Below are 26560 nucleotides of genomic sequence, written 5' to 3' on the forward strand. Positions count from 1 at the left end.
GTATATATGCTGGTCTTTGATTGCTCTATATATGTGGTTTGCTTCAATGATTTTTACCTTTGCTGACATGCTGATAAAGAGAATCTCTTCTTCTTTCTTTTTTTTTTTTAACTTTGATATTGCTTTGATCTTGGAGTTCTTTTCATGTGTTTTAAGGGTAAAATAGTATTTAAAATCATCTCATGAATTTTACATGTGCTACAATCTCCTATGCCACATGAGAGTTATAATAACCAACTTTTCTTTAATGTTTTCAGCGATTTTCTCTCTTCTCTTTTGATTAGATTTAGATTGTTGCAATATTAGTTGTTGAATGGTTTCTTTATTTTCCGACTTTGTAAGAAATTGTCTGTTTTGATTTGTAATCCAAAGTTCTTGACATGCCATGCAATACTTTCTTGTTTGGAGTGATTAATATTAGTTTCTTGGAAGCCCTTTAGAGAGGAATATTCGGATTTCTTCAGGAAATCCTAAAGTGAATGCCGAAACATTCATTCTAGGGTTTCCTAGGATTTCATAATAAAAACCCAGATCATACAAAACTCTTACACAATTAAATCCATTCTATTATTCTTAACGATCTTCATGAAACTAAACTTACTATAGGAAAATGTAACATATCTGTTGATGTGTATGATGACAGAGATGATGATTTGCCCACTTTGTATAACATTTTGCAAGAAATCGTTACCAGCCATCATCTTTAAGCTTTGAATCTTCTTTAATGAAGGTATTTTGTAAAGCATGCATGGTGATATGCTCAAGGAACTACGCCATCTGCGATTAAAATCATTACTCGATCATCTATAAATTTTCTCCACTAGTGATCATTAGACATTCCACATATCTTCATATCTGCCAGACTGAAGACATTTTCCTTTGCATGATATCACATGTACCCACTGCGCATTGCATATCCTTAAATCACCATCTAGCGAACATAATTTGATAGCAAGCTTCTCATCTCATGGCTAGCTTGAATCACATCAAAATGATTTTGGTAATCTTGTAGAATAGTTTCAATGCTGTCAAGGCAACTTGCTTTAAAGTTACCTATGTATTTGGTAAACTTAACACTGTCATGGTATGTCTCAATTCTCACAAGGTTGGGATTGATTTTGGTTAACATGGGAATTATATGTATCGAATAATTGCCTGCTGCTGCATTGGCCATTCGATGAATGGTTATTGTCAGAGCAGTCAATTATTGGGCACGTATTATTTCTTTTTTGCTAACAAATATACATGATTTTAGTTTGCTGAGCTTTGATTGAGATCCCTTGTGATAGTTAAATTTTATCAAATCCAATATGGTTAATGAATATACGAGCAACTTGCTGTGATCGTGTTGAAATTGCTCTACAAGATGATAAAATCTGTCTACAGAAACCTTAAGAAATGTAGAGAATGCTGTTAGATAAAGAGTTACAAGATGCTGATCAAAGTCATGCTGATATCAAAATTATAGAGTTGATTAATTATGCAATATCTTCAATGAGTTAAAGCTGTAGCTTTGGTAGGACTCACAAAATGTTTGCAGCTAATAATAATTTGAACCTCCAATCACATCGTGCAACATCTTGTAAGGTGAGAAGGACATTGTTCTTAAGAAAGAAGAATGCCATGGGACATAGTTGTTGTCAGATTCTAATCTGCGTTGCCTCTATTGTTGCTTGGTTGATGTTGATGTTACATTGATGCACTTGAGTGATGTTGATGGACTTGATGCTGGATTTCTGTCTGTCACTTACTGGGCTCCAATGTATTCTTGAAGACATTGACTGGGTTCACCAATGCAGACCTTGATATTAGGGCATTAACTGCTTCTCAGATCTTATGGCCCTTGGATTACACTATTGAACTTCACTGGTGAGGCTCTAGAGTGACCTTGAGCATCATGCTACATTGGAAGTGCACCATGAATATTCATTTTATATGCAAAAATCCTTATGTTATTATTGTACAGGTTTATTAGGTTGTAATTGTCTGATCTTCCATCACGTCTTAGGAAGCCAACAAGCCTTCGTCAAATACTTATTATTTAAATTTGGATCGACTAATGCAACGAGCAGACTTATAGAAATAATCTACCGATTTTTACAGCCCTCAATCAAAATCCAAATTTATCTTCCATTTTCCATCTGTGGTAAGCGACAAATGCCTACATTTGTATGTAGCAAAGTTTTAAGTACCGGTTTTCATGTCCGCACCAATACCGAACCAGTACACCCTGCACCGAGTCGGTATGGTCTGCAATACACCCAGTCAGACTTATATTCTTGGTATGTAGGTTATTCAATTTTCAGATGATCTAGGTCCTGTTTGGTCCTGAATTAACATGAATAAACCTGGATAAAGTCCAGTTTTTCAGCTATATTCAGGTTTATTCAGCCATACCAACTTTTTTTTTTTTTTTGTCTCTTGAGCAAAGCCTAAAAAATGAGGGGCACTTTTGGGATTTCAATAGAATTGAAAAGCACTTTTTTGGTACTTATTGAGGTCCACCAGGTTGAACCGTTCCAGGGGGAGGAGCTCAATAGTTTTAACTGATTGGCGATGAATACCTACCTATTTGACTAAAGTAATTCAAAGATGCTGGCTTAAATCATTTGGAAACCAAACAGGGTCTTCCTGCATTGGATTCATTGAAATCATTACTATCTCAATGTATGAGCTACAAGCCCAAAATCTAGGATTACTTTGATTCTTATTTTCCTTGGATATGCCATTCACAGGCTTTCATGTACTCTTGACTTACTGTAATCTTCTTGTACTGCAAGTTCAATTTGTGCTACTATTCTTAATCATAATTAATCTAGTTGTAGTTTGAGCTTTAGAACTACTATGTCGTCCTTGTTTCCTGCATTTTATGTTCTATATGTAAGTATCTTGGATATATTACTTGCTAAGTTCACCTAAGGGAGGCAATTCAATGTCATCTAGTGTTAAAATGAGATAGAGAAATGGCCAAAAAGTCTCCCACATGCTATGTGGATTAAGTTTTGTATGTATTAATAATACAATTGCTGAAATACTTTTGATGGTGCCATCAAGCCATAGCCTATGTGGACTAAGGGACACTACAACACGGATTCATGAAGGCTGATTACGGATCGATCATTGCATTTGTGATTAGATTTGAACCCTTAGCCTGACGAGGACATTAGGACTTGAACAGAAGAAAATGTGAGGATCTGTGTGGACGTGTATTTAGTCCCACATCGGTTATTCGCTAAGAAAATCTTGGGTACTTATACAGGATTAAGGAACAAAAAAAAAAAAAATCTTTCGGCTAACCATTTTAGGTGAGGTCTTGAATTGTTACAAGCTGAACCTAAAAAACTATGCGGGATTCTTTTTTGAAGTGTTACTCTTTCATATTATAACACTAGAGAACCTTGAGTTGACTCCTTCGTGTTAGCTTGGTCATCTATGTTGCTAGCAGGATTACATTTTAAACAAGAAATGCATGAATCTTAGTATTTGTGATGCTCGAGATATAGCTTGAGAATGAGTTTTACTTGGGGAGAATGCGGGAATTAGAGGTTGCTCTACTAGAAGAAAGATGACAAATGTTTGCAAATATTCTATATAAATGATATTTCTATATAGAATATTCTATATTCTATTTAATCACTGCCCTCCCATCTCCGTCCACTGCTCATCATCTTTGGTCCTAGTTGCTGCCTAACATAAGAGCCCCTTATCTGTCTCTCTTCCCCAACTGCCTTTGTGGCTGTAAACTCTCTAGGGAATTAGTTTGGAGACACTATCAGGTTTATAGCAACATTGAACAGCCTTGATCGATAATGGAGGCCATGGAACTTAAACCAATCCATTCCCTTCTCTTTCCACTTTATTTGAGCTACTACTTAAACTTTTATCGTGTTTTTTTCTTCTTCTTTTTTTTGATTTTGTTCTTTAACACTACACATGAAATATGGAAAATACTTTGGGGGGCCCGTCATGTGCGCATGAAAAATTTATCGGGCCCAACATTGTTGCTAATTTGGCAACTCCATAATCAGCCAACCCCCATGTTTGGCAACAAATCCTATCGGTTGCGCCAATTCTGTCACGCTCCCGCCCGCGTGGGGCACGTGAGGCACCCAGTGCCCATGTAGAGGCCACATGATTGGAGAACATAGAGCTTCTCTGCCAGATATAGTCCAATTCCGGGGTCCGCACGCACGCGCCACTTAGATCCCTCCCCATTTTTGTTTTTCACCCAAAACGCATCTGTAGAATTTGGAGACACCTGCCTCATATGCCTAGGCTTTGAAACGAGTCTAGCCGATGTGGGATCTTTCAAATTTCCTCTTGCAACATGGTCAGACAACAGGAGTAAGTATGGTCAGACAACATGGTCAGGAAATATATTCATTTTTTTTGAAAGTATGTTTTATCATTAATTGTCAAATTAAGAGTAGAACTGCATTCTTTGCGTATGCTTTTGATTGAGCATATCAAACCAATGGTTCTTTGATTTCCAGGGAAACATCGATGATGGTTGGAAACTTTTTCCATTTTATTGGTTTGACCTTGAAAGTTTAATTTTTTGGTTTTAGTAAGTATTTGTACTCTTTATGTGTGACCTTGCAACCATTTTATTCATTTTTAATCACTTGTTATCATCACGATACCACCAACTTTTTTTCTCATTCTTAATCTTATATTGATTTTGAGGCTATCATGAACATAAGCGATGATTGTAGAACTAAATTATAAAAGGGTTTTAGTTTGCACATTAAATGAAAAATTTGTCACAGCAGTCGAATACAACGAGCTATTAATGTGAAATGAGCTTTGTTCATAGGAGACACTGACAGCACCCTCTTTAAGCTTATTATTTATGTTTGGTATTGACTAACACATTCGAGCTGATGTTGTTTTGAGCTTGCTTAAATTTAGGGTCGCTTCATGTCGACATGGCTAAAAGGAGCCATTTTTAATCTGCACACTCACAAGTTTTTGGTGTAGTTTGAAAGGAGAGGCGGGTAAAGCACTAAAGGAGACCAGAGAAAAGGGCAGATTCAAAGAGGATTTTTATTTATGCTGCTGGACTCCATGTTTTCCTTGTGGCCTTCTCTTTTGTACTATTAGAAGGATGCTTTTAACAAAAAAAAAAAAAAAAATGCAAGTATCCTACTTTTTTGAGGAATGAAGTAATATTTTTCTGGATCACATGTTTAATGTTGAATCAATCCAATACATGCTCCCTCTTTTATTTAGAATGTACTTTTTAAGTATCTTTATATAAAACAATATGCTGTTTCTCTCCAAAAATCATGACATCTTAAAACCATATGTTGAATCACGCCTTTGAGAATAAGTGTCACTACTACAGAAAAACTTGTTTTTTCCGATTTTTTTAAAGTATATACCGACGCCTATAAGCGTCGGTAATTTTATTGCCGATGCTTTTTAAAGCGTCGCAAAGATGTGGATAATATAAGTGTGGAAATTTTATTTGACAGCACTTTTAAAAAATATCGACAAAAATGGACGTTTTGCCCACGCACATAAATATTTTTCAGAAAATATTCTTTAATTATTTTTCTTAATATTTAACTGAATGAAATTTTCTAATTACTTAATTCAGGTCTTAACTAATCATGATTTTTTTTCCTTAAATGGATGTATTATATATAGCAGGTACGAATACACCCAAATAAATCAAAAGATAACAAGTTCCAAAATGCACCGGATAGTCCCCTCTCCTCCAGCCATAGGGTCTCCCCAGAATGATTAGCCACATAGGATGCTACCCAATCTGCTGTTCCATTGGTCTTGCGATACACATGCTTATCCTGCAAGGCCATCTTACCCCTCACTATCGCCCGAATATCTCTAAGAAGTGGGTGGTAATCACCCACCCTTTTCACACTCTGCTGGATCCAGCCAATGACAGTAGCCGAGTCGCCCTCGAGCACTAAGGTGTTGGCTTGCAGTATGCGCGAAACATACCTCAGGCCGGTCCAAGTTGCCCTCAACTTCGGCCCGAAATAAAGGTATCGAAGATCTGAACTAATCATAATTCAATGCAGAATTATTCATATGGTAAGAATGTAACACTAGATTTTAAAAGTTTATCCATTCCCTCATGAACCATTGGTTGGAGCGCCATTGCACCAAAGACTTATTTATGATTCGCTTAGGGTCATGGCTAATGGCTATACACCTTGGAGATTGGTCACTTTTGCCACATTGGCTGCACTAGCAAATATCGCCATAAATTTTTACTACAGCTCTACAATTATAGTAGGCTTTATACCACCAACTATTGGAGATATCAACGACTGCTAGGGTATACTATCGGCCAAGCCATGGTTGCCATGTTCCGTTTACAGCTATCACAACAAGATGGGAAAAAACCTTGCCCCAGGCAGTGGAGTCAGCACAAGATCTGATTCTTTTAATGAGAGCCTCTATTCGGAGCCCCAAGTCTTGGGAGAAGGGCATTCTCAAAGCATACCTGGCTTACCATATTTGGTTGGATAGGAATGCTGGTATATTTGAGGGTAGGAGGCTTCCACTGAGGTTGGTAGTTGATAGAGCTATATCACGGTCCGGGGAGGTTATTGCAGCCTCTGCATTGTTCACTGTTGAGATGGCCAGGGACATTTGGGGCACTTCATCTGCTGTCATAGCGCCGAGGTTCCCCTCGTTTCTTGGGTGCCCTCACCACTTGGTCATCTCAAAGTGAATTTCGACGGAAGTATGTCGGTGGATGGTATTATTGGAGGTGTTGGATTTGTGATCAGAGATTCCTGGGGCAGGCTGGTGGCAGCCGGGGGTCAGCATACGCCATGACTTACGGTTGTAGGGGCAGAGCTTCGGGCAGCATGGGAAGGGTTATCATTTGCAAGGAGAGTCTTCGGTGCCGAATGGGTGTTTCTTGAGAGGGACTCCTCGGTGGTGATTGACTGGATTCGAGGTGTGGATAGATATGGTGATAAAGATCAGATTTTTTCATCTCTCCACTTTAGCTAGAAGATCCAGAAAAAACTCAAAAGAAGTTGTTAAAGATGTAGGCGGCCATTTCGCGCGGTTCGGGGGGCACTTGAACAAGCCGCCGGCGCCCGGCTGCGTCTTTACCCCTATCCAATTTTTGGACCAATTCCCCCTTCGTACTACCAAAAAATGAGATTCTTGCCGAATACGAGTTTGCTGCTCCAGTTAAAACAACTAAAATTGACCCCTACCTTGATTGAAAAAAAAAAGTGGGAATCCCGCCTAACCTCCTTTCAGACCATTACTGACCATTGAGCTTTTTCAGACAAGAAAAGATTCCCCAATCCTATATCGATTGGTGGAAACGCCATTCTAGCAGCCCTTGGAAAGCCTAAGAAAAAGGAAGAGTAAAAAGAACTAAGAAAGAGCCTGAACTCAGATTCAGACTTGCTAACTCTTTTCTTTTATTTCAATCAATAGTCAGCTGGGCTGGCATTTGCCCTTGGGTTTTGCTGCCCCCTAAACAGGACGAGCTCAGTTTCCGTGATGCTCTTTCAGACAGGGAGGGATGATTGGGGCAATGAGGAGCTCGACGAGTATCTGCAGACCCTCTACCCCATCGACTCCGCTCCTCACCTTCCCTATATGCAATGCAAGAAGTTCCTTGGCTTATAGAGGTCAATCAGTCAGACATTCTAAGGGGAGACTGAACTGCCATCAGAAAATCACACTGACTGACTAGCCATCCCCTCATTAGAGATACTCGAAGATTGGCCCAGGAGTTGGAGGGTTTTCAGGCAGTACACGTATTTCGGAAGGTGAACAAGGCAACAAACTGGGTCACCTCCTTCGTCGCCCGGCACTCTGGGAAGTTTCTTTGGACATCTATAGGAGACATCCTCTCCTCTTTGTACTCTTTACTTTTCCGTGATCTTGCAGGATATACTCACTTTAGAGCTATATAATTTGCCGTTTTGACAAAAAAAAAAACCTGCTCCCCTCATCCTAATTCAACAAAATTTTCTTCCTCCACCTACACTGTCCGACCTATTTCCTCTTTTCCTCTACAACTTTACACACCCCCACCCTCACATGCCGTCCAAAGGAGAAGCCACAGGGATGGGAGGGCTACCTCCTAGCAGCTCCCCCAACCCATGTATGGGCCAACGAAACCTCCTACCCTTTCTTTTTTTTAGAGCAAAATCTATGGGAAGAGGAACTGAGGAAGTCTCACCTCCCCGGAGCAACCTCCTATGCGAGCATGAAAAAGGTGGACGAGGGGCGGGCCTTTTTTCCAAAGCAAAAGCCATACGAACATGAAGGCTTACCTTTGGAAGTAACCCTCCACATACGCATAAAAAGGTGGGGCAGAACCTACAGGTTGGACTCTTAGAAGAACGAGGCGCGACCTAGAGCCATTGCATTGAGGAGTAGAAATAGTTGGAAAGCGTGTAGTATCTATGCATCAATCAACTCCAAATCTACTGATATGACCATGGTCACATTCTCTCGCTAAAACAAAATAGCTTTATAAGCATCGGTAATTTTGACGCCGAGACTTCCAAAAGTGTTAGGTAGATGAGAGCGGAAATTTTTTTTACCGACGCTTTCATAAAATAAAAACTATGTCGACGCTTATAAGCGTCGGCTTATTTTGAAGTCTGCCGACGCTTTAAAATCTCATTAGAGTTATTTTTAAAAAAAATAAATTATTTTGAAAGCCAGATAGCACAAAACTTTATAAGCGTCGATAGATAAATTAAAAAAATCAATTTTTGTTCTCCATTACTGGTTTCTACTGATTCTAATGTCACAAAATAGGTAACAAAAAAAATAAAATTAGAAAAAAAATAATACAAGAAGAACAACAGTTGCCCCATTTATTGATTTTTTTTTTACAAGTTACAGTAGGAAGCATATTAGAACATATGTCCAATTTATATGATCTTTCTTTTACAATAGAAATAATATAGAAAGCATATTTATAAATTATAAATTATAAATTACAGTAGAAATAACACAAGAAGCGTCTCACGGCTGCAATAGCTTCTTTGCAATCTTCCACACCACGGTCCGTTTAATCAAATCAAAAAGCGGCTTCCTAAAACAGAATCAAGGAAAGAAACCCAAAAATTCACGCCTATTCAATAGCCAAACAGCAAAATGAACCAATAAAACTCCCAAACCATCAACAGATCGGTGCTATACCAACCCAAATCATACAAATCGGCCATCGATAACTTAAATCTCATCCATCATACCAGATCGAGAAACTAAGAAGAGAAGAAGAGAGGCTGATAGGCCTACCCCGGATTGTTTCACCGTAGCCGGGCTCTGGTCTCCTCTTCCTTCTCTCTGGTTCCAAGCTTCCTTCTCCTATCTTTTCTTATGGATTATTCCTGCTCTTCCTTCGCTCCCAAGGGATCCAAGCTCTGAAGCCTCTACGATCGGGCGATTCCACCCTAGGGTTTCCCTCATTTGCCCCCGCACCCCGAGCTGGCAAGCCTCAAGGGAAACCTAGCTCTCCTTCTCCTCTCCGCCTTCTCCCGATTCGCGGATCCTAGCTTGAGAGCGCTCCATATCCCTTTGGGAAAAAAAAAAGAACGCTATGAGAGGATGAAAAGAAACCCAAATTGGCCAGAGAAGAGATGAAACAATGGCAAAGAAAATTAAGAGGAAAAAGCTCACCTTTTGGTGGCCGCTTTCGGAGATCTAGGAAGAGAGTGGTGGTGGTGGTTTCCTCAGGAGAAGCGCCACGAAACGAGATCTATGGCGAGGATTTTGGGGAAGAGAGAGAGAGAGAGAACAGACCTCGTTAACAACCGAGGAGAGAGACTAGCCGGCCGGCCGACCACCAACGGGAGAGCTGAGAGTGATTAGAGAGGGATTCCACTTCAAGACGCGGCGGCGGCGGAAGGGGGGTTGGAATCGAGAAGGAAGGGGGGTTGGGATGATGGCGGCTGGGGGGCTAGGGATTTTTTTTTTTTTTTTTTTTTTTTGGGGGGGGGGGGGGGGGGGAGAACGAATAGGGATTCACGAGGGGCGGAGAGAATTGGCCTACAACGCTTTCTAAAGCGTTGTCTTAGTTTGCAATTAGCTCTGGAAGAAGATTAGGCCTCCGACGATGCTTATAAGCATTGCCTTTAGTCCCGGCTTATTTAGGACTTCAACAACATTTTTAAGCATCGTCTAAGTCCTTTCTTCTTTTTTTATTCAACCTCCGACGATGCTATTTGCACGATGTTAATTAGTATCGTCGTAGTTTTATATCTGCGGATGCCACTTAAAAGCATCAGTAAATTTTGATGCTAGAGCTAACATTACATAGCATCAGCAATTTTGGTTGTAGGGTCTTCTCGGCCTCAAACAGTATTGAGGTGTATGGGGGACTATGGTAGACGTGCAGACCTCTGCCCCCTACTCTCCGGCTCATTCCTGATCCACGTGGCTTTCATTCGGAAAGCAAGAGCCTTGTCCAGCTAGCAATTGCACTTGGCAACCAATCAGGAGCCGCAAATGTGGCATTTGGAAAGGTGGCACCCCTCTCTTCCTCTTGTTTTCCTTTGCAGTTGGCACATACTTACTTTAATTTTGTTTCCTCGGTGCATGCGTCCGAGAATTTAATCTAGAGAGCTCGGAGGACGACATTTCATTATATCCATACACATCTCATTTAAAGGATCTACGCTCTAATTCCTAGCTTGCACAGTGCTCCTATAGTCGGAGGATGTACTCACCTATCCCTCCCGCCCCGACTTTTCTCAGGTGCAGAAATCGGCAGACCACTTCGGAGGGAGCATAAAAAAAAAAAATTGCAGAAAAAAGAAAGAAAAAAAATAAAGTTGGTGCTTCCGGAGCTTGACAATTGGCATGTGTTGGGGAGTTTTGGACTCTCTTTTCCCAAGGCGCATGCATCCGAAAATTTACTTCGGAGAGCTTGAAGGATGACACATCATTGTGTACATACAAAGGATCTAAGCTCTACTCCTTAGCTTGCACAGTGCTCCAATAGTCGGAGGGTGTACCATAGATATTGTTCACCTATCCCTCCCGTTTCAGAGAGAGCAAAAAAAAAAAAAAAAAAAGCTGAAGGAAAACGAAAAAAAGGTTTGGCGCCCTTGGAGCTTGACACTTGGGGAGTTCTGGACTCCTTTTAACGTATGGAATAGATGATTTGCTCGGGGCCTTGGCTATACACCTATATGATAATCCTTCATGCAAACCCGTTTACCTTGAATGTGTGTCGATGGCTTGACTTGAAAGATAGAAGCTCATCTCTTAGGCTCCGTTTGAAAACTTGGAATTGAGAAGAAAAGAATGGAATAGAAGAGAAAGTTAAAAATTTTGATGTTTGGAAGTTTTTTAGTGGAAGAAAAGAAAAAGAAAAAGAGGGAATAGGAGAAAATAGGAGGAAAATTTTTGGGCTCTAATTCTCTTCTTTCTTTCCTCCCATAAGTGGAAAGATTTGAAGAGAGAGGAAAATTAGAACTTAATAAGTTTTTTATAATATCTATTTTATCCTTAAATTAAAGAAGTACCAAATTAAAAGGATAAATATATCCTATGACATCTTTTATTTTAACCTTTCATATATCATCTTCATCTCCATATACCCATCTACTGCATCTCTACGGTTGCACTTTCTTGAAGGAGCACCTCTACTCATAAGCATGTTCCTTTTGTAATAAGAATATTTTAGTAAAAGTGTTAAAAAGGTATGCTTTATTTTCTTTTTTCTCCAAACTATCAAACATGAGGAAGGAAAATACTTTTTTTTTCTTCTAAAACTCCCAAACAAGAGAAGAGGAAAGTCTATTCTATTCTTTTCTTTTGTTTTCTCTTCTAATTAAAATTTTTCTTTCTTTTTTTTCTTCCCAAAACTCCCAAATAGAGGCTTAGTTAAGGATGGAAAACAGAAAAAAAAAAAAAAAACTCATTTCCTACTCAAGGATGGAAAGAAAGGGGAAAAAAAAAAAGCAACGATCCAGGCAAACTAAGAGCTTTATTAAATCCATTCCCACAGGTATTATCGCAAAACTGATGGAGTAAAATTGCAAGAAGTGGGAGTCAAGCATTGACTTGATGGCTGCGTCCTAGCAACCCTCCACTAGATAAGCAGGAATCTGTACGTATTTCAATCGCAGCTATGTCGTAGCAACCTCCCACTAGATAAGCAGGAATCTGTACGTATTTCAATTGCAGATCTGCCGCAAAAATAGAAACTGGCTTTGCCTTCCTTGTTTCGGGCTTCACAATTCAGTGGTACCTCTCATAGATTTTCAGCGCAAGGATTGCTCATGAATCTAGAAATATACGCATGAGGGGACCTTTTTTTCCCCTAACAGCGTACACATTTATTATAAATAACTGATAAATAATTTATTTTAATTCATATATCAGTGTTTCATTAAAGTCAACGTATCCAAAAAAAAAAAAAAGGTCGCTTAAATGGGGAGGGCGGTCCAGGATCCCCACTGCTTCTGCCCCAACTGCAGCCACGCCTCTCCATCCATGTCCAACTTAATGCGCTCTCTCTCTCTCTCTCCCCTTTTTAAAGTGCCCATAATAATTTGAGCATGGACCTAAAAGGCTGCAGCGCGTTTACCGGGCCCTTCAAGAACTTGGATCTTGGATATATTTGCATGCCCATATCTCGGCACAAGACCATTTTTTATGGGCTTGGAAACCAAGTTCCGAATAATCCACGTTAAACGGTTAGGACGTGGGCCCCACCCCCCACCACCACCACCACGCGGCTCCGCCGTTCCCTAAATGCGTGCAAGATAAGGACAACCCGTCCCTACAGTACTCCCAACATCAAAAGGCCATTTCCATACACCAACTCTGGAGTTTGTTCCAACGGTCCTACGTGGCGAGTGTGGATAAGAGAGAAAAGCTGTTTGCTCTTTTAAATAAAATAAACGATGGCGTCAACTTGCGTCTTCGTGTCAGAGTAGGACGACTCCGTCTCCCAACCTTTCTAATTTCTCTCCAGTTGGCGTTCTTTTATTTCCTTTTATTTTCCTCTTATCCACCGGCGTTTGCTTCGTCGTCGCTCGAATGATCTCCGCTCTTCGGCGAGTCCGGCGTGTCCGCTTGCTCCCCCGCCGCTTTCGTTTCCGCGCGTGGAGGCCGGCGGCCGGCGGGCACCTGAGACCGGGGTTGTAGCGCCGACGGCGGCGGTGGCAGCGGAGGAGCGGATCCCGTGGGGCACAAGAATGAGGAGGGGGGGGGGCGGAGGAGGGATGGGGTGAGGCGCCGCTCGGAGTCTTACGGATGGTCAGCGTGACGGCGTCCCCTGGGGACGTGTCGAGGACGAGAGGCATCGGCGGGACACGCCTTGCAAGCGAAGCAATGCTATTTATTGTGATCAGTTAAGGGGGAGTAGTACAGAGAGAGAGAGAGAGAGAGAGAGAGATAGAAGGATTAATTACTTGTCTGCTTTTCCGATTGCTCTCTCCTACCCGTTTTTATTGCTTTCCTCCGGCTCCTCGGTGTGCTCGTTGTTATGTTGTGAATTCCGGAGGAATTGGATTTCTGGTCGGTCTCCTTCTCTTTCCCTCAGGCTGTCGACCATGGATTCCCCTTGACACGGCTCCAGGTTTCTGATCTCTTTCCAAGACTTGCTCTTGTTTAGACTATGGGTTGGGGTTAAAGTTTTTCCCTTAAAGGATTTGCATTTTGTGTTTCTTGGAGTTTTGGTTGCAGAGCGATCGCGATGGGAACCGCCGAGGACCGCCATTTTTTTCCGCTCACAAGTTTGCAGATTGGGTAAGTAGAACTTATCTTCTGCTAATGGTAGGGTATTCTAGTTTCATAGGGAGATTATGATTGGCTTCATTTGTTGTTTATTAGACTATTCCGCGCGATCCTCTGTTTTCGATCTGATCTTGCTGTATCGATGTTACCAGTATTCTTGCAATGAATCATCAATTGTCATCTAGTAAATCTTTAAAATTAAATTGTAATGCCGGCAAGACTTTCCTTCGCGAGATCTATGTAATTGTAACTCACTGGAGACAACCAGGAGATATGGCACGTCTGCCGTTCTTCCACCTAGGTGCTTCTCATGGAATCAGAGCCTAAGGGTTAGAATAAATTTTCACTATATCACATATATTGTTTCTGCTACAATTCTAAACTCATGATGCACTTATTTTTTTAATATAGTATTGGCGTTGTTCGCTTGCTATTGAAGAGTGATCCATCTAATCTTGTTCACAGAGATTTGCATTATTGACTTGTTTCTCATCATCTTACTGATCCCGATTATCGTGGTCTTAGCATTTTGGTGATTTACTATCTCTAGATCTGACAAGCACTACTTTGATTTGCGGTCACAAAGCTTGATCCACTCAAAATTGTGAGACTATTTGATCATCCATTGCTATTCGGTAGTTATTTCCTTGATGTTTGTACATTGTTTTTTATATTTTAAATGACATTTGGCAGAAATTAGAGCGTCTCTATAGTTTTCTAGCCAAGTAAACATGATAAATTAGGGGTTAGGGTTTCACCTTGTCTTTGATACAAACAATATGATGCTGTCTTAGTCCTGGCCTCAGACTCTCATGTCGAGTCTCTACTTGAACCAAGCTTCGCCCACACAAATATCCTAGCTATCTCTTTGATTATAAGGATGTTAATAACATGTTAGGGAAAAGCTCATTTGCGATGGTTTCCCTGTCCCATAAGGAGCGGGTAACTTCCATGTGTTGATATTTGCAGGGGCTTTCTCCTGATTAGAATACAAGCCTATTTATGCATAAGGGGGTTATTTAGCAGCTTTGGACTTATGTGCTAGATCCACCAGATATTCCTGTTAAGTGGGTACAAGAGGCCTGGAACTAGTGGGTTTTAATTATAAGCTCCATGGATCATGAAAGTGTGCTAAGATAAAATTTTTGGTATTACATGAGCCCAGAACTTGGGGAATGCTAGCAAATTAAATTATATGCTAGATGATCTGGGTAAACTGTCATTTTCTTCAAGTCACTGCATCAAGCTTCATTTTGTCAGATATGTCATATTAATCTGTCTTTCCAGCTTGCTTGCCTCACTAATTAGACTGCTTGGTCCAGGTTTTACATTAATTGACGTTGCAGGATGTGTTTATCCAAGAGATTTCAAAATTCCTTCTAATGGTTTTAAAGAATGAGAAAGTATTCTTAATTATGTAACTGATTCTTATTGGTACGTGCCTTTTATCTTGTCCATTTTTGTTCCCATATGTGTGATAACAGCTTCCTTGCTGCAGTTTTTCAGTGAATAAGGAAGATATTACTTTACTATCATATTGATTTTACCTCTAGACAAATGTACAACAGAATGTTAAAATTTTATATTGAATTCCTATTTAACTTTCCCGAACTTTACACCAATTCTTTGTATTATTCAACTAATTTCTTGTTTGGTGATAATAGTTAATACTTTTATATATTTTGCTTGCATTCTTGTATGACCAGCTAGGTAAAATAGTAATAGATGTCAACAGGAAAGTTACGATGGATGGACGTCTATGTAAATCTAACATGCTACAGCTAAAGATATTGACTGGTGGCATTTTGCTGTATTTTGCAGGGATTTACAGTCTTATCTTTCACGTCTGACTCTATTTCTGGCCACTAAAAGTAATAAGTTCTTTATCCTGGTTGACAACCGGCCCTGGTTGATTGACCAGGACACACGACCTGCTTACCTATGGCAATTGATGGTTACCAAGGTTTTGCTGAAAACCACCATTTTTCCATGCTTTGATTTTTAGGTGGCATTATAGCTTACTGAATCTTTGTTCCTCCTCTTTTCCAGTCCAGGTTGTCTCCTTTTGCAAATACTAGAGCTAGGAGAGAGAGAAGGGATATTGGGAAAAGGCTAAATTTTACAAATAGCTCTATATCCAATCCCATTAAGCAAAAGACACTGTACAGATGGTTCTCTGTGATTGATGCTGCAGTATATCAGAAGAAGGCATTGATCCCGGTAAAGAAACTAAGAGACTCTTTTCTGCTGAATAAGGAGTTGCATCACACCTTGTATGGTTTTATTGTTTTTGAAGTGGACTGGGTTCATGTCCGTGGTATAAACTATGTAAACGAACTTCAGGTATCACATTTTTGGGTTCAATTTACCAGTTACCTTATTCAAGAATCCAATAGTCAACTTTTTAATGGTCATATTACTTACAGACTGATACATCAATGGCATTGGAAGTTAAGTTAATGAAAAGATGGGAGTTCGATAGCATTGAGCAAGCTTCAAGCTGCATTTCTTCATGGTTTTCTGGAACCTACCATGAGCGTTCTCTCTTGCGAGAGCATCTCGATAGTGTCTCTACTAGAGGTATGTATACAACTCAATTACCTTATATATATTATCATTTTTTCTATCACTAACAATAGAATTACCTTTACAGGGGATGTATTTTATGATGCTCAGGAAGATACTTCAAACCCTGATGGGGCTAGTGGGAATGTGAGTGATGAGGATGACTTTGATGAGGACAAACTTTTTTTTGATAATTCCGACTCTGTTCCTTCTTCCGAGGAAACTGAAGATACTATAAGCTCAATTTATACACCACTTCCAGCTTGTGGGCCTCACAAGAGAAGAAAGATGATGAAATCAAATATGGGAAGTGAGTTTGATAAAGTTTCTGAGGAAGCATACAGTGAGTGTGCAAGTTCATCTTTTGAGGCTACCACTTACAAAGATGTTCTCATTTTGTTCAGATTTAATGATCATGGTCTCCCATTTAAGCTGAAGGATATAATTATGTCTGACTTGAGGTTGCTCACGTTGTTAGAATACGGACTTCCTTCATGGGTCATTTTCCTGCAGTCATACCCAGTATTTTGCCAAATTTATCGTCCATGGATGTGCCCTCTGGCAAGAGCCTTATATGTCCTGATTTCCATTGCCACTGTCCTTATAGGATTTTATGACCTGTATAAGAATGTTCCAGTACTAAAGGCAACTGCATCACGCTTGTTTGGGCCCTTTTTTGACTGGATAGAGACTTGGGAAATGGTTTCAAGAATTAAATATTTGGGAACCATGCTTTTTCTTCATAACTTTGAGAAAGCTGTATCGTGGTTCCTTATGGTTATGCGTGCCACTAAGTCTCTAGTTTCAATTTTGACTAAGCCAATTGCTGGTCCCATTATGGAGCTTGTGGAAATAATTCTTCCCATCTGGAATATATGTCTTGATACAGTTGAGTGGCTAGGTTCTATAATTTGGATTGTAGTGGGATCATCATGCAGCATTATTGTGGAGATTCTGCAGATTATAGTTTGGCCTTTCTGGCTCGTCTTTAGTACTGCATGGACTATTGGTATGATTCTATCTATCTTGCATCTTCTTTGATTTAATTATTTCCTCTTAAAGATTTTTCATTAAATCTCATATATTATGGAATGTCTGTCTTTTGTTGCAGCAACTTATGTTATATACCCTGCAATTTGGGTCATCTGGGGAACTCTGACAGCTCCTTTCCGCTTGGTTCTTGCAATGGCAAGTTTTGTAGCTATGCTTTTCATCAACATTTACTATTTCATCAGAGAAAGTTGGTCATCTATTAGTTCCATATTCCAATTTGCATCTGCATCTGAAGCTACTGTGGATGCTTATGAAGCTTCTATGTGGCGATCCCTTTGGAATGACCTTTTTTCTCAGGTTAGAGGACTTGTGGTACTGATATGCCTATGACCATCCATTTTTGATATATCAGAAACTCTTATTACTTTTGTCCTTCAGATTTTTCGAGCACTTCGAAGCATTCTATATGGCTTTGTTGCCTTCTTCGCGACCTGCAATAGACACCGCCTGAGGTATGCAATCCTATAGGCTTTAAAATATATATATATATATATATTAAAAGTAGTTATGATAAACGTGTCAATCTTAGTTTGCAATTTGAGCATAATATTTGTATAAATGAGATGAGCCTTGCTGTTTAAGATTGAACAGAGTTCTTCAACATATGGGTATTTTGCATGAATGTCTATTCATATAATAATAACATTTGAATTTATCCTTATTTGCTTAATGTTTATAGTGGTGTTTTTCTATATGCTAATTTTATCCTTATTTGATTCAAAATACTTTTTTTTTGTTTGCTTCCTGAGGGAAAAGAAAATTTAATGCATTTGCATTCCTACATAAATGTGCTTATTAGCGTATGCATGTTTTGGGGAAATATTTCAAAATACCAACCAATCTATTCAATTGGGAAGTTGAAATGAACAATGAAAGATGGGAAAGATAACCAGAACCTGCAAGCTACGATCAAATAAGAAACTTAATAAACACTACCATGAGTTAGTTAATTCAGAGCACCATCAGGTACATCCTTCCCTGATAATCCCATTCACCACCTCCATGTCTTTGGAAAAATTCCTGGGTACCACCATGTCTTTAAACTCGTATTCCTCACTTCTTCAGGATAATTGCAGTGAACACTACCTGAAAGTTGTAATTCTCTTCTCAAGTAGTAAACATTTTTTTGATTGATTTTGGGTAATTTCCTCTGCAAATGCATTTTGGCATTATGTACTGTAAATTTTAGGGATTGCAATATTTACCTTAGTTTATTTTCTATTATTATGCATATTTGATTGCAATATGACATTCATTGCTGTTCTTTATAATTGGCCTTTGGTGTACAGCATTTACAATTATATAAGGGAGTTCCTTGTACGCATATCTCATGCTATTGGTAGTTCAGCACATTCATACTCTGGTGAAGGCAGGTTGAAACATAAAACACAGACTCCTGTAAGTTCCTTCAGATATTTTAGTTAGTAGGTGTGAATTTCTGCAAGAATGATAAAAACTTTTAGTTGTTATCTTTGGCTGTTTACTATGAGTATTTCCATTTTAGTCGTATAGATCTATCTTATCCATTTTGGAAAGACATACTCATTTCTTCTATCAATCAGTTTTTGCTGTACCAAAAAGATGGATGTGAATTGATATAACCGTAACAGCTTTTCCCTGAGGTAGGTTAATTAAGCAAATATCAAGAGTGCTACTTAGGAAACCTATTGAATTCAAGCATTGTTATTCAGAAAAAGAACTCATCTTGACTGTGAAAGAAAGGCCTCATCTGATTCGTGCTGTGCAGTGGCCTAACAGTTTGGTTAATTTTCTTGACCTCAATACCAATGTTCAGATGACTGTTTTTCAAGCAATTTTCCTTATAGTTACTTATGCGCTTAATCTTTAACTATTGATTGTAATATCACTTAAATTTATCCATCATTTGAAAGCAACTTATCTGCTTTCTGAAAGCAGTGGCTGATAACTTTAATGATTGGTCCTTCCAAAAAGAATGTCTCCTTGATGCCTGAAAAATGGAGGACCCTAGAAATTATAGCCTATTTATATCATTAGGTATTAGGTTTCATTTCAGATAATGGCTTATCATTTGCCTGACAGGTGATAGCAGTTTGCTATATCAAGCCTTCCCACCAACCTCTTACTTAGTCTGAACACTTTCAAAGCCTTGGTAACCATGGAGGGTCGCTACTAGGTGAAGCCGCTACTTCATTGATGGACACTGTCCACCTTCGCCATATCAAGAATGCCTGAAGAAATCCCTCTTTTGGCTTCGCATGTTTGTCTTTCGTTGATGTCCAGAACTTTTGATTTCAAAAATCCAATAAAGATATGAACTATAAAGGGTTTTTTTTTCAGCATGAGGTTTATGCACAATTTTCCAAACTCTCCTTGTTTTTGTCTCGACAATGCCACCTTTACATTTCTCAAGGGGTCCTGGCTAACAATGCAGATCGCTACTTTTCATGGCCTGCATTTTGTGTTCTAGTTGGTAATAAGAACCATCATTAATTGCATGATATAGTCCAGAACCATTGTTGCTGAGCTATGATCGATGTGTCTTTAAGCATTTGTTACAACAGTGAGTGCATGCTCCAACTAATCATATAACGAGGCAGATTAGGTTGTTCCTCAATTACCTACACCTAGTTTTCATTTCTTTCACGTCTCATAATAGGTGACAGGTAGAGGATGTGTAGGCCTATATCTTTGAACCTCTGATACCCTTTAGCAGTAATATGCATGGGGTATGAAAAAATGAGAAAAACTTATTCACCCAAATGGATCCCAGTCAGTCGTTGCTGTCATTTTGGTGATGTCTTTCTTAGCAACTGTAGATGTCATATTTATTTTGGTTCCTTTATCCTCTTACTCGTGAGTCGGGAATATGGAAGGTTGTGTGTTTTGCTTGTGCCTCCTGCCTCATTTTCCCCTCATTTTGTTGTTCTCTTTGGTGCAGGTGGAAGAATGCGAAAGCTCCAAACCAAAGTAAGTTTCCTGATTATCAGGTTTCATCGACTTGAAAACATAGAGGCAACCAGACATTACAGTACAGTCATTACTGAAAATTTCTTCTTCGATGGCAGGCCTACCTCGCATTCCCGAAAGAAACTCCCGAGGAGGCGAAGCAGGAGTAAAGAGTTGGTGATTGACCAGTGAAATATATTACACGGAAGGCCATGTTTAGAGAACAGCAACACCACATTCTTTTATTCTTTTTCTTCCCAAGAAATTTACAGACGCCCTTCTGTACATATGTTTTGAGTGGGTATGCGGTAGCCGTCACAGGTTGTATCAGGTTATTATTACTAAGATAATTCTGTACTTCTCAATCATCCTGCACGGAGAAGTGTGACAGAGCGACTGAGAAACTTTGTATATTATTTAGTCCAGTCAAGCTGCAAGAACTGCAGTTTAATGCTCTTTGTACTCATCACTGAGGCGGTTTAAATGGAAGCGACAGCACTCGGCCCCGATAGATGTAAAGGGATTTAATTAAGGATGCTAAATAGTACAAATCAACATGTGATCCAGATTTATATATTGTTCGATAAAAGTAATCTTTCCATGGCCTATTTTGCCATCTGTTCATATGGGAGCCCGGCTCAGAAATTTTGTTTGCTTGGTTGATGTATAGAAACAGCCGTTATCCTTTAAGGTGCATGTATGTGGTAGATAATATTGCTGCCCTCAATTCTCATTTCCACAAAATCCTTTCTTTTTTTTAAATTTAGTAGAAAATCGATGCATATGATTATGAATGCATTGCAGTTGTTTACATGCATGTTGATTTAAATTTCTCTGTAAATGGATAGAGTAATTATGCCAACTAATAGACTAAGATAGAACAAATGCACATGATTTTTTTGATACCGGCATGACATATATTTGTTATTTTTTATTATTTTTTGTTTTAAATCAGCATTATCTCCCGCTATGATATCATGCACGATGCCTTCATTTTCTTATTTAAATAGCAAATACGTTTGGCTGTCGCATCTCACAGCATATCAAATGGGAGATGTCGGCAATAGTGGGCGGTGAGGCCGCCAAGCATATTTCCTTCTGCTTTTACGGATTTCGTTGTAAGAGAGATCCAGATGCCTGCCAGTAGATCACATGGAATCCCACCTCGACAGGCCCTGTGGAATCAAGTCGATCGAGGACGGCAACTACTTATGTAATTGTTTTTAAGAATAACAAGAAGAGCATCACTTTATTGGTGCCCGCCAGCCCAAGAATGTTAGTCCGAGGCGCATGTACGAGCCGCATGCTATGGCTGCGTGCAAAAGAGATCTCCTAAAATTAGGCAGAACCACCACCCCACCAAGTCTGTGTTTTTATCGTTTCTTTTAATTGTTTGTTCTTTATTCTTATTAATTCATTAGAAGAGTTATGGTCCTCTACATGCATTTATTTTTTAAGATTTAAAAAATACATATTTATTTGCCTTTTTAGAAACTTCAATTCGTAAATTTTGTGAGACTTGATGGGGTTACATATTGGCACTACATTCAAATACTATGTCATGGTAACCGGCAATAATTGAAAATTTCAAACATAAATGATTAGTTCACTTAGACAAGAGTAAATCAATCGGTTCACTTGCTTGCAGTGTAAATCAATAGGTGTCAAAGGCCAATATATCTGTCTATTTAGAAAATAGAAATTTATATCTTCTAAATGAGGTTCCAGCAGGGGGGTACCATCCATGGTTTGCTAGTAAATGGACGACATAATTGGGACATTCGATCCTGTTGTTCTGAATACTTACAACTAAATTTGCAGTGCAATCATAAGTACAATATTTCATGATGCAGTGGTCCATCTAATCTACTAGCTAGTAGCTAGAAGCAGAGAAGGACGAGGTGCAAGGAGCAATCAGATTGTTTGGGCAAAGGATATGCATGGTATGAGACTCTTGGTACAGGGAATGTTGGAGTTGCCCCATGGATTCGTTGCAAGTTGCACCCACATGCAACCAACGAGCTTGCAGATGACTCGTGATCGACTTTGTCATGAACCGGGTTTTCTGTGCTAATTGAGGCCCTCCTGCCCCAAGTATCACCACATAGGGAACTTTCAAGTAGGTAGTTTTTAGATACCTACAACAGAGTGTAAGTGAACTCCAGCTGCAAGAGATGATCGTTTTCCAGTATGTAAGCTGACCAAAATCTTATAAACCAAATCAGAATCCTTTCACGGAAGTTGGTTTTGCAACCAAATTGACCAAAAACTTCAATATATATATATATATATATATATATATATATATATATATAGATACATATATCGTAATTGGAAGAGACTTCAGAAACATTTTTATGATGGGTTTGAATGCTAACTACAGGAATAATGGTTCATGGGGATATAAATAATATTGTTTTAATAATATAACCAAATACAATTATATTTCATATTTAGAAGCAAACAAGTATGAGATTTATTTTATCACAACTGCAAACCCACTGAACCAAACAGGAACGTTATTCGTAAATGCAGCAATAACAATTACAATTATATAATCCCAACTACATACATTTTCCGACTACAGATATCCAAACACTGCCGGAGTCAAATAGTGCAAAAGCCAATATCTAAGATTCCAATTTCCATATGAAACTCTTATAAGCTTCAAAACATCTACGAAGTAAATGCCGAATTGTGTATCCCCACATGCCTCAAGGGAAATAGTGCATCCCCACTTTGGGCATGGGCATGATTGAAGAATAGCATTGTCTCTGTTAGAGACATTATCCTGGATACACCATTTCACTCTTTATGCCAAGGTAACACTGCAAAAAAAGTTATCTTTTTCGGTGCTTTTTAGAGCCTATACCGACGCTTATATGCGTCGGTAATTTTGGCACCAATACTTTCAAAAGCGTCGCAAAAGCATATGTAAACTAAGAGTGGAAAATTTTTTTACGAACGCTTTTTGAAAGTGTCGGCAAAAAAATCGAAGCTTTGCCGACGCTTATAAGCGTCGGGCCAGCTTACCATTTGACGACGCTTATAAGCGTCGGTCTTTGCCGTGCAACCTCATATATAATATTCTTTCAAGAATTGGGAGTTTGTTTTACCCTTCAATCGATGAAGAAGCATGATTATGCTCAGAAAATTCAAGCTCGAAAATATGTTTCTTTGATGAACTCATCAATGAGATGCTGCAACAAAGGAACATATAATCTCATCTGGGTGCTAATGATATTTTTTTATAAATTACAGTAAATTACATATAATCTCATCAATGATGTTTCTTTTACAAATTATAATAAAATGCAAAAGTTCCCCTAACCCCATATCCGACCCCATCTGGGTTTCATTTATGAATTACAAATTACATCACCTAATCCTATCCCCAACCACTAGCTACCTTAAACATAATATAGATCAATGCAAGTTGAGGATGTTTCTTTTCTGTCCTACTTTTACCAACAAAAAGAAGCGAAAACTAGAATATTCTTAATTTTTTTATTTGGTTGTTATTTTTGTCTTATAGTAATTTCAAACTTCGATTTTCAACCCTATAGTTGAGCATCTTCTTGTACCTCACAATGGAGTCGAGCCGCTCAAGCTCGAGCTACTGTTGAAGTCATCGACGCAGGCGTCCACTTCCCCTCCTGTGTCGTCCTCCTCTTTCGCCTTTGCCTCCCACCACCCAGTCCTCGGGCTCACCATTGCAGGCCGAGGAACCACCTCCGCCTCCACAACCTCAATATGTGCGAACATCGACTTGTCGCTTGCCAACTTCTTCATTTTTGCAACCAGCTTCATCAGCGCCTCCCCCACCATCGGGCGCGCATCCAGCTGGATCTAGATGAAATGGTGGTGCTCTTCGTTGGCGGGATCGGTCTTCAGGGCGTGGATCGAGACGTCGGGATCCGAGGCTAAAGTTTCCATCCTCCTCTCTCTCTAAGCAGCTAGGGTTTCCATCGCTGGGGGATTGGCTTTTTTATAATTGGGACTTGGGAGTTGAGCGTCGTAGGGATTCCGATGATGCTTTTAAGCGCTGTCTGGCCCAAGTATGCCTAAGTAAGATTCTAAAGCGTCGTCTATGCTTTTGTTTTTTTTTTCTTGCCTCCGATGATGCTTAAAAGTGTCGTCTTACAATTTGCTTTCAATGATAACCCGATTTAACGTCGTCTTAGTTTCATCCCTTCCGACGCAACTTAGAAGCGTCAGTAAATTTTGGCGTTGAAGCCAAAATTACCGATGCTTCTACCTAGTGTCAGCATGTATATGTTGGCATTGCCCCTTTTTTCTGTAGTATAATATTGGTGGCTAGGCATTAGACCACTTGATAATCCATTTCCACTCTATCTAGCCAGCACTCATGAGTATACGCATGGAAGATGGATAATTTTGATCCTATCCAATATATGGTATGTCTATTTAGATATCTGTGACTACATAAGACAATAATTAACTAGTAATTTTATTTAGAAATTTGGCTAGAGAAAAGTTTAGGTGGTGGGTAGTTTTGATGTAAAAGTGTTGGAATGTTAAAATGCTCATTCTCGGCATTCGCTGGGCCCTTATAATCTAAAGGATAGAAAGTTTTATTTAACAAGAAACCCTCGCAATCTGAAATTTTTAAAATCTTTTAAATTCTAAGGTAGTTTCTAGCAGTTGGGAACTTTTACATTGTTAAGAAAAAAATATATGTGGAGAGCTGAACTATTTCTAAAAAGATACATATACAATGTCTGGACTCCATAAAATTGCATTTTTTTCTGAAAATGAATGTACATGGCATTTGAACTCTTATAAACTATTGGAATGTGAGAAATTGAGTCCAACTTAATGAGAAATTGAGTCCAACTTACTTAATTTACGTCCCTTAACTTGCTATCTCTACAACATTCTTTCTTTTTCTAACTTTCTACTGTGATAACTTTTCTATAAATTTTTTCTACGTTAAGTACGTTCTTGAGAGAGAAAAATTCTGAAGTGTGGCTTGAATTTTTCATGGTTAGGCATTGTATCCTGGGGTTAGTATTTCGATGCAGCCATCTACACCTATAATGAAGAAATAACTATCCCTAACTTATTATGGTATGACAAGAAATTAGAATGTGATCAAGAAAATTGCTAGGCAAAATGTTTCTAGAAAACTATCTTAAAGATATTGATGAAACAAAAAGTTTTTTAACTCAAATTTTTGATATTAAAGACTTAGGACCTTGGATATGATTTTAGGTTTTAAGATTATTAGGAGGAATAATGAATTCATTTTGACACAGTCTCATTATATTGAGAAAATCTTAAGATAAATTAATTATTTTGATTGTAAACATAGTAAAACATCTATAAATCCACATTGCAAGCTTTTGCCTAATTATAGCAAAAACATTAATCAAGAATAATATGCCAAAAATGTTGATAGTTTGATGTGTGCAATGAACTACACTAGACCTGATATTGCATGTGTTGTTGGCAATATTAAGTAAATTTTTTAGTAATCTTAGTCACAAGCATTGGAAAGAAATTAATAGAGATATAAGATATTTGAAGTGTAATTGGCATTATGGTTTGCATTATAAATATTATGCTTCTGTCTTGGAATGTTATAGTAATGCTATTGTGCTTTTGATTGAATGACTTCTACAACTAACTAGTGGTTGGTTATTTACTTTAGGTAGTACTATTATTGCATAGTCTTCTAAAAACCAATTATGTATTGCATTATCTTCCATGGAATCTGAATTTATTGCTATGTCCCTTGCTCGTAATGATATTTTATGGATTAAATATTTTATGAGATGCATACCTTTCATTGTTTACGTAGAGGATCTATAATTTTGTATTGTGATAATCAAGATGCAATTCATAACACCAAAAATAAGAGAATGTCAAGTAACAACAAGCATATTGCTATGCATTACAATCCCATTAGAAGTGTTATAAAAAAGGTGAGGTAGCTCTTCAGTACCTACTAGCTGATCAAATGTTAGCAGCCCCCCTTACAAAACCATTACCTGGAGAGAAGACTAGAAAAATCATAGGAGGTATTGGGCTATTACCGATTAAAGAGATTTCTAAATTGAAACCTACTTCATCGTATTGATGTTAGTAAATATTGGCAACATGAAGTTGCATTTTGAGTGCATTAAGGAATAGTGGGGATTAAATTTAGGCTAATGAAATAAAATCTACTTCTTCAAAATCCCATACTTGATGAATGCATTGTTTTTCCCCAACAAGATAGATTGGACATTGTCCTTAACAGATTCATAGCTTTTAAAGTAGAGCAAAGAAAATGGTT

General features: G+C 38.7%; 1 protein-coding gene and 1 long non-coding RNA gene across 5 annotated transcripts; one reads left to right on the forward strand and one right to left on the reverse strand.

The window, feature by feature from the left end:
* Positions 1-8805: 8805 nt before the first annotated feature.
* Positions 8806-10013, reverse strand: LOC120111643 (uncharacterized). Its single transcript, XR_005513095.3, has 2 exons — positions 9643-10013; positions 8806-9538 (listed from the first exon to the last, which is right to left on the reverse strand). It is a non-coding gene; the product is annotated as an uncharacterized LOC120111643 (long non-coding RNA).
* A 2878-nt stretch (positions 10014-12891) lies between these two features.
* Positions 12892-20883, forward strand: LOC103718522 (G1/S-specific cyclin-E protein). Of its 4 annotated transcripts, none has more exons than XM_039129315.3 (11): positions 12900-13555; positions 13663-13725; positions 15535-15676; positions 15763-16056; positions 16140-16293; positions 16367-17287; positions 17390-17628; positions 17710-17783; positions 18621-18729; positions 20252-20280; positions 20379-20883. In XM_039129315.3, the coding sequence occupies exons 2-11, from the start codon at positions 13673-13675 to the stop codon at positions 20449-20451; spliced, it is 2088 nt and encodes a 695-aa protein (XP_038985243.3). In that variant the 5' UTR covers positions 12900-13555; positions 13663-13672; the 3' UTR covers positions 20452-20883. The 4 variants fall into 4 exon arrangements, with proteins under 4 accessions (XP_088572076.2, XP_008805609.4, XP_038985243.3 ...); XM_039129316.3 differs by having other exon boundaries at positions 12915-13555; positions 13651-13725; XM_088715950.2 differs by lacking the exon at positions 18621-18729 and having other exon boundaries at positions 12892-13555; positions 13651-13725.
* Positions 20884-26560: the final 5677 nt, after the last annotated feature.

The sequence above is a fragment of the Phoenix dactylifera genome, chromosome 2, assembly GCF_051530095.1.
Source record: "Phoenix dactylifera cultivar Ajwa chromosome 2, Ajwa_hap1_PhDact_Kaust_v1.1, whole genome shotgun sequence".
In the NCBI taxonomy this organism is placed as follows: domain Eukaryota; kingdom Viridiplantae; phylum Streptophyta; class Magnoliopsida; order Arecales; family Arecaceae; genus Phoenix; species Phoenix dactylifera.

What these genes read in the sequence shown, in the direction of transcription:
- LOC103718522 (XM_039129315.3), top strand. Translation starts at nt 13,673, where the DNA reads ATGGGAACCGCCGAGGACCGCCATTTTTTTCCGCTCACAAGTTTGCAG. An exon ending in CTCACAAGTTTGCAGATTGG is followed by an intron (nt 13,726 to 15,534) that starts GTAAGTAGAACT and finishes TGTATTTTGCAG; the next exon opens with GGATTTACAGTCTTATCTTT. An exon ending in TGCGAAAGCTCCAAACCAAA is followed by an intron (nt 20,281 to 20,378) that starts GTAAGTTTCCTG and finishes CTTCGATGGCAG; the next exon opens with GCCTACCTCGCATTCCCGAA.